This window comes from Brachyistius frenatus, unplaced genomic scaffold (genome assembly GCF_029030835.1).
Source record: "Brachyistius frenatus isolate BFR_SWC_R1_liver_20210118 unplaced genomic scaffold, ASM2903083v1 Contig_58, whole genome shotgun sequence".
NCBI lineage: Eukaryota > Metazoa > Chordata > Actinopteri > Embiotocidae > Brachyistius > Brachyistius frenatus.
In genome coordinates, this window is record NW_027210657.1 from 2,290,277 (window position 1) to 2,304,003 (window position 13,727).

The 13,727-nt window shown below is 40.9% G+C and overlaps 2 protein-coding genes across 2 annotated transcripts; one reads left to right on the top strand and one right to left on the bottom strand.

The window, feature by feature from the left end:
* Positions 1–2,774: 2,774 nt before the first annotated feature.
* On the top strand, positions 2,775–7,284 carry hdc (histidine decarboxylase). Its single transcript, XM_069705739.1, has 12 exons — positions 2,775–2,802; positions 2,953–3,125; positions 3,258–3,371; positions 3,468–3,590; positions 3,700–3,837; positions 3,928–4,071; positions 5,075–5,141; positions 5,280–5,442; positions 5,585–5,675; positions 5,771–5,869; positions 6,010–6,111; positions 6,440–7,284. Exons 1-12 carry the CDS (start codon positions 2,775–2,777, stop codon positions 7,205–7,207), a joined length of 2,010 nt encoding a protein of 669 aa, XP_069561840.1. The 3' UTR covers positions 7,208–7,284.
* A 68-nt stretch (positions 7,285–7,352) lies between these two features.
* LOC138625063 (long-chain fatty acid transport protein 2-like) lies at positions 7,353–11,887 on the bottom strand. Its single transcript, XM_069705740.1, has 10 exons — positions 11,267–11,887; positions 10,368–10,577; positions 10,075–10,233; positions 9,731–9,855; positions 9,317–9,511; positions 9,045–9,135; positions 8,769–8,967; positions 8,282–8,379; positions 7,833–7,963; positions 7,353–7,752 (listed from the first exon to the last, which is right to left on the bottom strand). The coding sequence occupies exons 1-10, from the start codon at positions 11,730–11,732 to the stop codon at positions 7,579–7,581; spliced, it is 1,848 nt and encodes a 615-aa protein (XP_069561841.1). The 5' UTR covers positions 11,733–11,887; the 3' UTR covers positions 7,353–7,578.
* Between the last annotated feature and the right edge of the window lie 1,840 nt (positions 11,888–13,727).

Consider the following 13,727-nt stretch of genomic DNA (forward strand, 5'->3'; position numbering starts at 1 on the left):
TGCGCTTGAATTGTGGTTTTGTTTTGATCCAACTTTTGGTTTCCCCAACGATGCACATGAGCGCTGTCACATGTCAAGCACAAAACAGAGTAAACAGCACAGTGTGTGAACAGTCCAGGTGCTGCTCAAGCTTTTGTCATCGTTTAGAAAGGCAGCGATAAGCTGTGACATCAATGCGCTCATGATATGTTTTTTTGACCTTCTACTGTGTGTTCATTCGTGGCTTTATGTTTTTCCACATCACAATGTCCTCAGTATTTCACCTTTCAATTGGTTTGTGAAGTCGTCATCAAATACAAATATTGCTTTTGCTCTCACAGTAAACTTCTGTAATGCATTCATGAAACATGAGACGAGGAAATAGCCATGAATGTTAATTGTATCAATTTTTTTTTTTTTTTTTACCAAGACGTTCATGGTGTAATAAAGTTTATATCATTCACTTTTAGCTCAGCTAAACACAACACGCACTGCAGGAAAATGTATGCTTAATGCTCTTGGGCCCTGACCGGTGAGTTTCAGGAGTCTGTTTGCTATGGCTCCAAGTCAAGTACAGTCCAGTGATTAAAACGGCAATCATATACCAATTGCAAAAGAGATTAGTTAATTGTTGATCTTTAGAGGTTGTAGTCTGGAAATTTTGTTAACTTTGGACAGAGCCAAGCTTCTTGTTTCCCAATGTTTCCAGTCGTTCTGCTAAGCTCAGATAAATGACTGCTGACTCCAGACTCAGGCCTAACTGTGGTATTAGGAGAGAAAGAGAATATTATACAATATTTCCCAAAATAATAATAAGCTTGATTTGTATAGCACCTTTCAGACAAGAAATGCAGCTCAAGAAAGAAAGTATTTTACAGCGAGAAATGACATGCAGTGTTTCACATAAAACCATGTAACTCGGTCCGACCCCATTAAGAGCTTCGTATGTGAGGAGGAGGAGCTTAAAGTCAAACCTGTGTTACAGGTAAACAGTGCAGAGCAGCTAAAACTGGACTGATGTGTTCTCTCATCTTGGTTCTGGTTAACACTCGAGCTGCAGAGTTTTGGATGAGCTGAAGTCTCTGTTGTTTTCTTTAATAGGCCAATAAAAAGTGCATTACAGTAGTCTAGTTGGCTAGAAATGAAGACATGAATCAACTTTTCAGCATCTGTCTGATTTATAAACGGCCGCACCGGGCGATGTTCCTTAGATAGAAAAAAATAAGTTTTCGTCACCTTGTTAATGTGGGTTTTGAAACTTAAATCTGAGTCCAAGATTACACCCAGACTTGTTACCTCTGATTTTATCCCTGTTTTGAAGGCATCTGGGAAAATGCCTGTTTGAAGAGATGTGTTTATAATCTGGAGGGCATGACTTGAAATGCTGTTGAATACCTGCTTAAAAAATACTGTTGGTATCGGGTCAATACAGGAAGTGGAGGGGTTACACCCAGTGACAGTCTTACAAAGCTCAGTTAATGTGATGCAAGTACATTTGTCCATGGTTGTATCTGTGTTACATGATTTTTGGAGTTCGTAGTGTTTACATCAGCAGGAATACTGGTTCTAATTGAAGTGGCTTTGTTTCTGAAGAACGGTCCCAATTCTTCACATTTTGATGCCGAAACCTGCGGGACGGGGGTGGGGGGGTGGGGGGGGGGTTTGGTGTTGAGTAGCTGCTCAATAGTGGAGAACAATATTCTTGAGGGAAGTCATGTCTTCCTTGTATCTATCACAGTGAAACTGGAGTCCAGTTTTCCGCCACTTTCTTTCAGCTGCCCGACAACTTCTCTTGTTCTCTCTCACCTTGTTATTGTTTAACCACGGGGAGACTCAAACAGTCAACTTGTTTCTGACCTTCAAAGGAGCAACAGTATTCAAAACAGACGACCGAGTGTTATTGAATCAACCATGTCATTTGAATTGGTGTGCACTGCCATGTTTGTTGCTCTGTCCTGTGTGTGCTGCGTGGGGGGAGAGATCCCTTGCCTTTGCCCTTATCATGTTTTGATAGGGCACTCCAGTGGCCTGACGTTGGCGCAGAGAAGTCTGGATCCAGTGAAGTTCACATGAGTTCACAGGTTGAAGGCGCTCCTTACAATTCCAGAAAGTGTTAAAACTGTCAATAAAACGTATCCCATACTGAGACATGTTGATGTCAGCCATGTACTCAGGATCAGGAGTCTACTGAATGATTCACTTCCTTTCTTGCAAGTAGGAATTGGTTCGGAAATAAACACATCTTGTGACACTCAGTGTTTTCAGCAGCGGTGTGAAATCTTTTTTCAGAGTCTCAGAGCCTGTTCTCTTTCGCAGGATGCCAAAAGACCCTGTGTGGATGATAACCCTCAGACTTCTTGGACGAGTCAAGAGCGTACCTGGTAGTAGCTTCGTTAACTCCTTGACATTTGTGCTATCCAAGCACATATTGTAAGTCTTTGGATTTTTAACATGGTTGGTTTTGGCGTCCCCTTTTAAAATACTGCCTGGTTCCTGTTATACTGTTGAAAATATTGTTCCACTAAATCCAAAATCATTTCACAGAGGTTTTAAATTAATACATCATCGCCAAGAGAGCAGGGTAAATATTCAGTACAAATGTGGAATAAATGGGTGATGACGAGAACATAGGGGCCATTTGTTTGGTGCTTCAAATACGTCACAGAACTAGGGTGTGTTCCTCACCACAGAGTCTATATAGTTCTGTGATCTCTGCTGCTGAATACATACAGCATCACTACGGCCACCTGTTGCGCACAAAAAAAAATTAACTTGAAGAGGTGTCATCTCCAGAGATGCAGGCAGAGGAATACAATCGCAGAGGTAATCACACGATCCTTTTCCTACACTGACTCATTTTGACTCTGTTAATGTTACATTTCGCTGCAAATAATGACAACGGGTCAGATCCGTATATATAATACGTGTAACTTGAATATTATCCCAGCTGTTACAGTATCTATTATTGATCAGGTAAGGAGCTGGTGGACTATATCACACTGTACATGGCCTCCATCAGGGAGAGGAGGGTCATTCCAGATGTGAAACCAGGTTACATGAAGGAGCTTCTTCCAGACGCTGCACCTGCAGAGCCGGAGGACTGGGACAATATCTTCAGTGACATTGAGAAAGTCATCATGCCGGGCGTAAGTTCCTACTCTCACCTATCATAGCAGGAAATTCTATTTTGAATGAATTCTATCTGTTAATTTCACTAAAATCATTTTTGAAATGCAGTTAATGGCAAGGAAGTAAATACGTTCTCATCTTTTTGCCAGGTGGTTCACTGGCAGAGCCCTCACATGCATGCCTACTACCCCTGTCTGACTTCATGGCCCTCTATGCTCGGGGATATGCTGGCCGATGCCATCAACTGTGTTGGATTCACCTGGGTAAGGGGACAACACACACCGCAGTTTACCAGAAAACAATCAAAGACATCACAACAATGAAGTACAATCCTGATTATTTCTACTGGTTGTAAACAGGCCTCCAGCCCAGCATGTACAGAACTGGAAATGCATGTCATGGACTGGTTGTGTAAAGCTCTTGGGCTCCCTTCCTTCTTCCTGCATCATCATCCAGACAGCAGAGGTGGAGGTATACTGCAGGTTTGCAACACCTCAATTTGTTTATCTTCAAACCCAAAACCTTTATAGAGTAGTCTCTGTGGTTACCGGGAGCTCATTGTCCTTCTCTTCTTCCTGACCTGCCTGTTAGAGCACAGTCAGTGAGAGCACGCTGGTTGCACTGCTGGCAGCAAGGAAAGACAAAATTCTGCAGCTACGGGCCGAACTTGACCAGGAAGTGGATGACTCGGTCCTAAATTCAAGACTGGTGGCCTACGCTTCTGATCAGGTTATTGTCGCCACTTCTTGTACAACAACTTCCCATTAGTCAAAGGAAATAAACTAAGAAACTTGATTTGACGTACAACTGCTTTTCTAGGCTCATTCCTCGGTTGAGAAGGCCGGTCTGATCTCTCTGGTGAAGATCAGGTTTCTGCCCACTGATGAGCGGCTGTCTCTGAGAGGAGACACTTTGAAAAAAGCCATTCAAGAAGACACGAGGAGGGGACTGGTCCCTTTCATGGTATGTATTTGACACTTAGTGATCGGTGGACATTATGGCTTAACAGGGGTGTTTGTGTGGAGAATTTAAGAATCACACCAGTGTTTTCTAGGTTTTAGCTGACATCACATAGTGTGCAGTAGGATTCACACTATTTACCTTTTTTTTTTAAAGGCATACACTGTTGTAGTATGAAATGTAAGGTCATGACTGATCATACAGAGTGCTGCAATTTACAAAGCAGTACTTAAGCAATCCACTGCAGTGGACAAGCAAAATTATTTCACTTCTTTGGGGTGACAATTTCCTCATTGCAGGAGATTATGAAAGCTATGGCTCTCCCATCAATCTGAATTTTTGCAGCGCTTTCACCCAGCCGACCTTTAAACCTGCTCTTGCTTCAGACTTTACAAAAAAAAAGTTACATAAAGTAACTCGGTACATTTACTCAAGTGCTATACTTCTTTGTACTTTGAAGATTTAAATGTTTAAATGTTTAAATGATTAAATGTTCATGTTACGTTGTACTTGTACTCCACAACATTTCAGAAGGCAGTATTGTACTTTTTACTACACTTCATTTATCCTATCTTCATAAAGATGTCATGGCCTATTAATGTTAAAGGGAAAGTTAGAAAATACGACAAAAGATCAAATTAATCCAGCACCAACATTTTTGGCTTTTGACTTGTTTAATAAAAGCATTATATAGTTAGGGGCTGTTTGTCACTGTTAAAAGAGACATTTCTTTCCCAAACTTATTGATGAGATTATTTTATGAAAAGAAAAACTATCTAGTATTTTCCAAAAAAAAGCAAAGATTGGAAGAAAATATGGAAAAGTAATCTTTGTGTGTCAGTGTGGTAAATAGTCTGTAACACTGAAAAAAATGATTATTTACTATTTATAATGCCAAAACGTGAGGAAATAGTGGTATATGGTTTTAAAAGTAATTATATACACAGTACAATACTGACATTAAATGTTACATCTCATTGGGGATTTTGATTTCTCTCCTGTTCAGCTGTGTTCAACTTTGGGAACGACAGGAGTGTGTGCCTTCGACAAGCTCTCTGAACTGGGACCAGTGTGTGCGTCTTCAATTTTTACTTCCAAAATTATGTCTGTTTTTTTTTTAACATAGTTTGAAGGTCAGACATTGAGTTGTTCCATTGATATGCATTAGAAGCACATCACTTGCATATAAACTTTTTTTTTTTTTTTCCTAGGTGAAGAAGAGGGACTGTGGCTCCATGTTGATGCTGCGTATGCCGGCTCGGCGTACCTCTGCCCTGAGCTGCGCTGGTCCCTGGAGGGAATTGAATTTGCACACTCATTTGTTTTTAACCCTTCCAAGTGGATGATGGTCCATTTTGACTGCACAGCTTTCTGGTGAGTCAGAACAATAACACCTTATCTCACCTCTTCCTCAACAAGATCCATGTCTACATCTTAAAGTTGAAGTAGGATTAAAAACCGATTAAACCGATGTCAACGTGAAGAATTCTTAGCTGGTTTAACTTTATTTCTTCAGGGTTAAAGATAAATTTAAGCTCATACAGACTTTCGGCGTGGATGCCCTTTATCTCCGACATGAAAACTCACAGGCTGCCACTGACTTTATGGTATGATATCTTGGGTCTTAACCAAATAACAGATTTAACTATCTTAGTGCAATGTCATGCATTAACTAAACTTAACTGCTTTCTCTGTTGGTAAGCATTGGCAAATTCCCCTGAGCCGACGTTTCCGTTCTCTCAAACTCTGGTTTGTCATGCGCTCCTTTGGACTGAAAAACCTGCAGGCTCATATCAGACATGTAAGTGGCATTCATCTTGTTTCTTGAAACAATTTCAGCCATAAATGTCAAATAATATAAAATGCCTTCCATTGAACAAAGTGTGTTTAACGTGAGGCTCTGTAAGATTTTAGAATTATTTTTTTTCCTGTTGTTTTTAGGGGATCGAGATGGCAAAGCTCCTGGAGTCTCGCATAAAGAGTGACCCAAATTTTGAGGTTCCTGCCGAGAGGCATCTCGGCCTGGTGGTCTTCTGTCTGAAAGTATGTTTCATGGATTTTGCACCAAGCAGTAAACTATAAAGATGTTCATGTTGAATTAAGTTTTATCTTTGTTATGCAACACCTCTTGCACTGGCTTATCATTATTGAGATGTACAAACATCCAAGTTGTACCATGTTCAAAGGTGAGTGTCTTTCGTTCAGTTCAGCTAGTTTTATGAAGCAGAGGTGAAAATATTATATTCATTAAAAAAGAGTGGCGACTTTGACTTGAGGCTGCAGAAAATGCTTTTAGTTTTGATTGGAAGTTTTTTGGCCCTGAAACATTTGAGAATGTTTTGTGTCATTTAAGGATATTTTCTTCCTTTAGGCAGGAAATGCTTTGACCGAGGAGCTCCTGAGGAGACTGACCCGGTCGGGCACCATGTACCTCATTCCTGCAGAGATTCACAACAAGCACATCATCCGATTTACAGTGACCTCACAGTTCACTACTGCAGATGACATCCTTAAGGACTGGGGTAATATCTCTAAAATAGCCTCCACTCTCTTGGATGAGATGCAGGCTTTGAATAATGCTGGCCAGACAAAATCAGGGGAAGATGAAGTAATAGGAGCTGAACAAGACCTCAACTTAGACACCAGGTCTGATGAGAACGAGGATGCTGCTGCCAGACTGGAGAAAGCTCAAGTGGAGCTGTGGATCGACAAGACTTGGAATCATTCCAGGAGACCAATGCGCTCTCTTAGCTGCAACAGCGAGCCTCTGCCTTATTCTTGCATCGGGCCGCGGCCTGGCTACGACTTTGAAACGAGGCCTGGTCTCAAAGATGCTGCAGGTGGCCACCCCGTGTCATCAACAGCAGGATCAGCTCCTATGTTTAAGATCACAGAGATGCCCTCAAATCTTCTGGGCAAACAGGTCCTGAAAAAGCTGACCAAGTTCTACAGCGTGCCCAGTTTCTGCAACCAGTGGGTGCAGTGTGGTCGGCACCAGCTCTGCTGCCCTCTGAAGGTTTCACAGGCAACTCAAAAACACCTGTCCTCCACCTGCAGGAGAATGAACTGTATGCCGTCATCTCCTGTGGCTCCCTCTCCTCCCCCACTGGAAACTGCCACTGCACCCACGCTCCTGTAGTGATCCTGAAAACAATGCATGGTAGTTTACACCCGCTGTTGATAATCAAGTCATTGCTTCTGGGGGGGGGCTGTATTCGTGCTGAGTCAGCATAATGCAATGTCACCAATTAACAGTGTCAATGATATGGGATTGCTTTGTTCATTTACAATCATGTTTTTTTTTTTTTTTTAATGAAATTAGTAAACATAAGTATTTCAATCACAAATTTCTGTATACAACCTTCCACTCGGAATCTAAAGTAGCTCATGATATGTGCTGTGTATATATATGCATGCTCAATGTACAGTTTCTTTATCATTATTTTTCTTCTTGTATCTCCTAAAAATTAAATCCACTTTTGGAGGTTGACAATCCAACAATAAACACATTCAGAGCCTGAGTGTTCCCTCTGTGATGGAGTTGAATATCTCCTTGGTCATAGGTATGTAGCCCTTATTGTCCTCCAGGTAGAATAAAGGATCTGTGATGACGTCGGGGTTGAAGCCGTCCTCTGCTAGTTTCACCTTCATTTGCTTAAAGGTCCCGGTCACTGCCAGTGTATCCTGCCAGAGAAAAATCAATGCTTATTTAAGGGTTGCTTGTGTTATAATTTTGCAGTTGAATTCAGCAGGATTTTGCTCACCTGTATGCGAATGAAGCGTGGTCTTGCATAGCTGGGTAGGTAGTGTTTGACATGCTGATATGCAGCTTTGCTGTCAAAGTCCATGTTTTCTTTCAGCTTCAGGGCTGCCATTCCAATTCTTCCCTCGTGTCCTAATCAGTCAAGGTCAAAGTAAAAAGGGAACTCGTCTCAAGATGCGAGTATAAGCAGCTCTTTATGTGTGTCATGCTACAGCAAAACAGGTAGGCAGTTTCAAGGACATGATTACCGCTTACATTTGTGATTTTAACTGTATTTGCAGGATGATTACATTGATAAAAGATGAATGTGCATGTGGAAGGCTGTAGAGGTCCAGGAAGCCTTATTAAACCTTTAAACAACCCTAATGGTCATGAAATAATCCGATACCTTTTCTCTAAGGAATATGTCCTTAATAAATCTGAAATAATTACTAATTATGTTATTATTACCTGGCACCTTCACACCGTAGACATTAGCCTCCTCAATGAAGTCCACTGTGATCAAATGATCGGCCACCTCAGTGGTTGCCACGTTTTCTCCTTTCCACCTGTATTCGATGACCAAACAGAGTAAATGCATAACTGTTTAATAACTGAGACAGTTTGTTGTCATTTAAATACAATCAATCAGGGACAACAGTGAAAAAAAAAATGCTGAGATGATTACATTACATTTTAACGACAAGGAAAGAAAGAGCGTGTCTGTTTGAAATCTTGCCACATAAATTTAAGGTCATTCAAATATAATGTTTTGTTATTCATTCTAACTTCAGCTACCAGAGATGAAATACACATTATTTTCCATCCATTTCACTTTCAAAAATTCAAAAGCATTCAAATAGCATTCACCCACTGACGGGAACCACTCATCCAGGTCATGTTCTGCCTTTAGCACAATTTGACCTACAATAAGAAATGTTTTCAGTCACCCACAGACCTGAAAGTGTCTCCAATGCGGTCCTGAAAGTAGATGAATCCCTCGTTGTCGACCCTCAGAAGGTCACCGCTGTTAAAGTAGAGGTCTCCCTTCTCAAACACGTCTCTTAGCTTCTTCTTCTCCGTCTGCTGCTTGTTCTTGGCGTAGCCGCTGAAAGGAGTCTGCGCTCCAATTTTTCCCACGAACAAACCAGTCTCTCCTGCACGTGAAAGCGACAAACCGTTTTAGTAAAAGAGCTTAAAAGGTAAGGAGGGGGCTTTAGTTTTCTGGGCTCACCTTTTGGGACTTCAATGCAAAATCCTCTGGAGTCTCTGACTGGCTCCTCTTTCTCTGTGTCGTACCTTATGAAGGCATATGGACACGCCCTCTGAAAACAATTTAGAAAAAAAATTGTAATTAGTTCTATAAAGAATCTTGCTGTGTATATATATACTATTTACAGGACATTGTAATTATGCAAATGGACAAAGAATTCCAACTTAACCAACATGACGATGGTGTTAAAATTTTGAAACATTAAACAAATAAACAGGATCTATTCCACTTACTTTGTAGAAAAAATTCTCTCTGCCGATTGCTCCAACTTTACCAACGTAGTTGATGAAGCCAACGTTTCCCTCAGTTGCTCCGTAGCATTCACAGATACAAATGTCCCCAAATCGCTCCAAAAATTCAGCCCAGGTCTCCGCCCTGATCCCGTTCCCCAGAGCCAACCGGACCTTATGATCCTTATCATTGTCTCTCTAAAAAAAAGGAGGGATGGAGGAAGGGGAGGGATGCGAGGGAGAGGTGAGACAAGGATAAAAAAAATTAAAAAAAATCAGGTTGACCTTTAACGGCAAAATATCTGACTGAAGTTGGTGCTAGCTGGTCGTGCAAATGTCAATAAAATGATTTAAACTGCAAAGAAAGATATGAGAGTATTGTTAGAAATAAAAATGTGATATTACACTGATGTTTACCTTTGGTGCGTTGCAGAGGTAGCGCATAACCTCCCCGATGTACTGAATGACAGTCACGTTGTGCTTTCTGCAGTCATTCCAGAAGTTGGAGGCAGAAAATTTGCGTCTTAAAAGAATAGTCAGGCCTAGAAATGAAGAGACACAGATTTCAACTCAGTGCCGTAAACTTTGTAATCTGAACTTTAGGACTTTGAAACACAAACAGTAAAAATCAGAGCCAAGCGGCCTGTTTTTTAAGGTCGTATACCTCTTGGTTTAACCTTGAATAAACTCTGGTATTATTAGCATGCAGGATGACAATCTGTACTTGTAGTATCATTTGTAAGTGGTGTTTCATGCATTACCGTGGTCTATGGCTCCACAAAGCCCCATGATAAAACCAGCGGTGTGGTAGAGAGGCAGGTATAAGTAGAGGGTGTCGTCGGAGCGCACACCAGCAAAACGCTGAAGAAAACCTGCCCTCCACATCCTGTCATGGCTAACTACCGCTGCCTTGGGAAGCCCTGAAAGATAATGCAGCTGTTAGAAGCAGATGTAGTATATTTCTATTGTCACACTTCTGTCACACAAGGCCCCCACACACTAGAAACACAAACACAGATTAGAGAGCCAAGGTCAGATAAACCCGTCAGATTACCTGTTGTTCCTGAGGTGTAGATGTACAGCGCAGGACTCTTTAGGGTGATGTTGGCCCTCAGCTCGGGCGATAGAGGCTCGTCTGAGGCCTGCTGAATTTTATCAGAGAGGGTTTCGATGCCGTCCACATCACAGCGCTCGCTGAGGATGAACACACGGATGCCATCCTGCTTCAAAGTGGGCAACACCTCCTCGATGGGCCCTTGTAGGTCTGAGAAAGAGAGAAGCAAAAGAGAGCTAGTGAAGCCTTTGAAGAGGACAGTACAGGACAATAAGAAGGAAAAAATAATCCAAAAGGATGTGGGGAATCATGGGACTGAAGCAAAACAAAGCTTCAAGTTTAACATACTACGTCAGCACAAAATGAAAAAAAAAAAAAGATTTTGACTCATGCCTTCAGTAACCCTTATTTCAGAGCTCAGCCCATAAATACTGGTATTGGTGCATGTGTCATCTCTGAACTTCCTAGTTTGAGGTATTTTAGAAGCGGTGTCTCCATATTTGTTCACATTTTAAACCACACAATGTACAGTATTAGATGATTTGACTAATTATCAGATTATATACAAACTCCTAAATATCAATATCAGCCTTGGCCTCAGTCAGGCTAAACTTTAAACACCCTGCAGCTAAAATCTTAATTTTTGCAGGGAAAAACAATTAAACATCATTGATAATTTGTCAAAGAGCAATAATTTCCTTCCTGCACCAGACTCCTGTATGTTGGACAAGTGTTAATTAAATTATATGAAATTAAATGCTGTTTTTTTTGTCGAAATATGAATGACTTAGAAAGGGAAGTCCCGTTATGCACCACTACTAAATACAGCAGAAAACCTGAAATTCTTTTCATAAACATATCACAGATAAGTCTGTCTCACTTTGAGTTTCCTATCTTACCTGCACCGGTGATGAGGAACTTCGCTTCACAGCAGGAGAAGCAGTGCAGCAGGGATTTAGATCTGATGTTGTGGTTGAGAAGAGAAACTGTGCATCCCAGCTTGGCCAGGCCCAGCCACATAAACACGAACTGCGGCTCGTTGGCCATAAAGAGTGCCACCGTGTCGCCCTGCTTCAGGTGGGCATGCCTCGACAGAGCTCTGGCCACTTTGCTGCTTTCTTTGTCTGCTTGGCTGTAAGTGTAGGAGCTGTCCTCGAAAATGATAAACGTCTTATGAGGATGCGTCGCCACATGGTCCAGAAAACTATCCAAAATACTGGAAAACTTCTTCTTGATTTTGGCCAGGCGTTTGCCGATTTTAAATCCAGTGATTGCGTAACCACAATCGTTCAAAAAATAAGGGTTTTGCAAGTAAACCAGTAATGGCAAAATTGCCAAACAGGTGAATAGAATATATGCAATCATTATAACCAGGGGGGGAAAAAAAGTCTCCCTCCTGCAGCTAGTGTTAAAAGGTTCAACTTTCTGCAGCGAATAACAGCTATATGTAGACCTATCCCGTTTACGCCTCTTGAACTTTGAACGAGTTCCTCCTCTGCGGGTGAAACAAAAGAGGTTGCAGATGTTTTCGACAGCAGCTAATGCCTTTTGTAAGAAGTCCCACCTGGTGGTTTTCGGTTGTCTGCTCACTGATTGGCAGAGGAGCAAAGGTATGCGGGGTGGAGCTCGCCTCACTCCTGTCTGAGTGATTTACTTTAATTTGTAGTAAATAAACATGATGAACCACTGAACGGGATTTGGGCAACCAACTTTTCTTTGAATGGTGAAGCTATGACCCTCCTTCCTCTGCCTCTGATTGGCTAGTACTCGTTGCCGTCGGTGTTTAGGTTGACTACGTTAAGGCATGAAAAGTAAGGATTGGTTTAGAGTTAGGATAACGATATCAAGGTCAGCCAATCAGAGGCAGAGGAAGGCGGGAAGGCGGGTTTCTTCCTAGGAAAGAAAATATTGCTAAGGTGTATAAAAACTGGTCAAGAGGCTCTGTTTAATGTGTCATAAAACTCAAAACTTTCTTAGTATTACAGACTCAAAGTCCAGATAATCAGAGTCCAGATTAACCCCAAAAAATATATATGTTAATGACTGTTAACATTTCTTGTTTTTCCTAACAAACCACCACAAAGAGGCACAAAACAATGATAAACAGATGCAAAAGGTCTTAAAACAACTACAAAGAGACCAATGGTGGAAAGTAGCCAAATACATGTTGTCATGTAGGCTACTGCATACCTATAATTTTGAGGTAGGCAAATTGTACTTTACTTGAGTATTTCCATTTTATGCTTCTTCATATTTCCGCTCCACTACATTTCAGAGGGGAATATCACAGTATCTACTCCACTCAATTTGTTTTACAGATTAAGATTAAGATTTGACACAATGGAACAAGATTGTTAAAGATTAAACCAGTGGTTCTGACGTGTTACAAAATGCATTGTGTCGAAGCAGTCACATCAAATGCCTGAGTTGTTAACAGCTCCATTAAATAGTGATTCTGTTTCCTAAACTTTCTCAAATGATTTCAGTTCAATAAATGATCCAATATCTCACCAAAAAACAAAAATTTGAGAAAAAGTACAAAAAGTACGAAAAGGACTTGCGTATAATGCTTTTGTTGTTGTTGCACTTGCGACACATTAAAAGACCTTACAAAGAATAGGGGTGTTGTACACTTACTGCAACACATTTGTCATAACTATCATTTCACTTACTTCGACTGTCATGTAACCATTTGTAACATTAAGCAAATTATAGGCCTACTTTTAAAACATCAGAATGACGTACAGTCTGAAGTTATTGCTTTGTGGCCCTGTTTAGCTGAGGCAGTATAATTGTAAAAAGGCTTGTTAACGTTTACAGCTTTTAAATCAAAGACTGAGTTCCTGTGAGACTTTTTTCATCTAAAGCAGAAAACAGATTACAAAAGAATAAAACCACCTCAGACATAGGCTATATTGCACGATAATTACACCCACCAACAATGCAATGGCTGAGATGGTTTCAAAGGTTCCAGAGGGCAGGGGTCAGTGTAAAAATCATTGTTCTTAGGCTATTTTTAAGGCTATTATTGTGTGTTTAGTCTGGTTTCCTGTGCCTCGATGATTTTACCTTTGTTTACAGTGAAAAAGTGACTTTTGAACTAGCCTGATTAGAGCTAACTGAACTTGACAGTGTACAAGTTATACCTGCAGCAGTTTATAGGGCAGTGAACAGATATAGGTTGTCACTGTCAGTACAAAATAAACACAAAACTGTGCATTTTAAAAGGTATGTAGAGCCCATTATTATCAGTCTGGTACTCTCTTTTAAGGTTCGGGCCCTTCTATTACATGTTAGTGCTTCGGCATACAAGAGTAGTTTTATTTGGGGATGAACTGGAACACTAACTGTGAGCGAGCC

What these genes read in the sequence shown, in the direction of transcription:
- hdc (XM_069705739.1), top strand. Translation starts at nt 2,775, where the DNA reads ATGCAGGCAGAGGAATACAATCGCAGAG. An exon ending in GAGGTGGAGGTATACTGCAG is followed by an intron (nt 3,591 to 3,699) that starts GTTTGCAACACC and finishes CCTGCCTGTTAG; the next exon opens with AGCACAGTCAGTGAGAGCAC. An exon ending in AGGCTGCCACTGACTTTATG is followed by an intron (nt 5,676 to 5,770) that starts GTATGATATCTT and finishes TCTGTTGGTAAG; the next exon opens with CATTGGCAAATTCCCCTGAG.
- LOC138625063 (XM_069705740.1), bottom strand. Translation starts at nt 11,732, where the DNA reads ATGATTGCATATATTCTATTCACCTGTTTGGCAATTTTGCCATTACTG. An exon ending in GTTCCTCATCACCGGTGCAG is followed by an intron (nt 10,578 to 11,266) that starts GTAAGATAGGAA and finishes TCTCTTTCTCAG; the next exon opens with ACCTACAAGGGCCCATCGAG. An exon ending in CACGCTTCATTCGCATACAG is followed by an intron (nt 7,753 to 7,832) that starts GTGAGCAAAATC and finishes TTTCTCTGGCAG; the next exon opens with GATACACTGGCAGTGACCGG.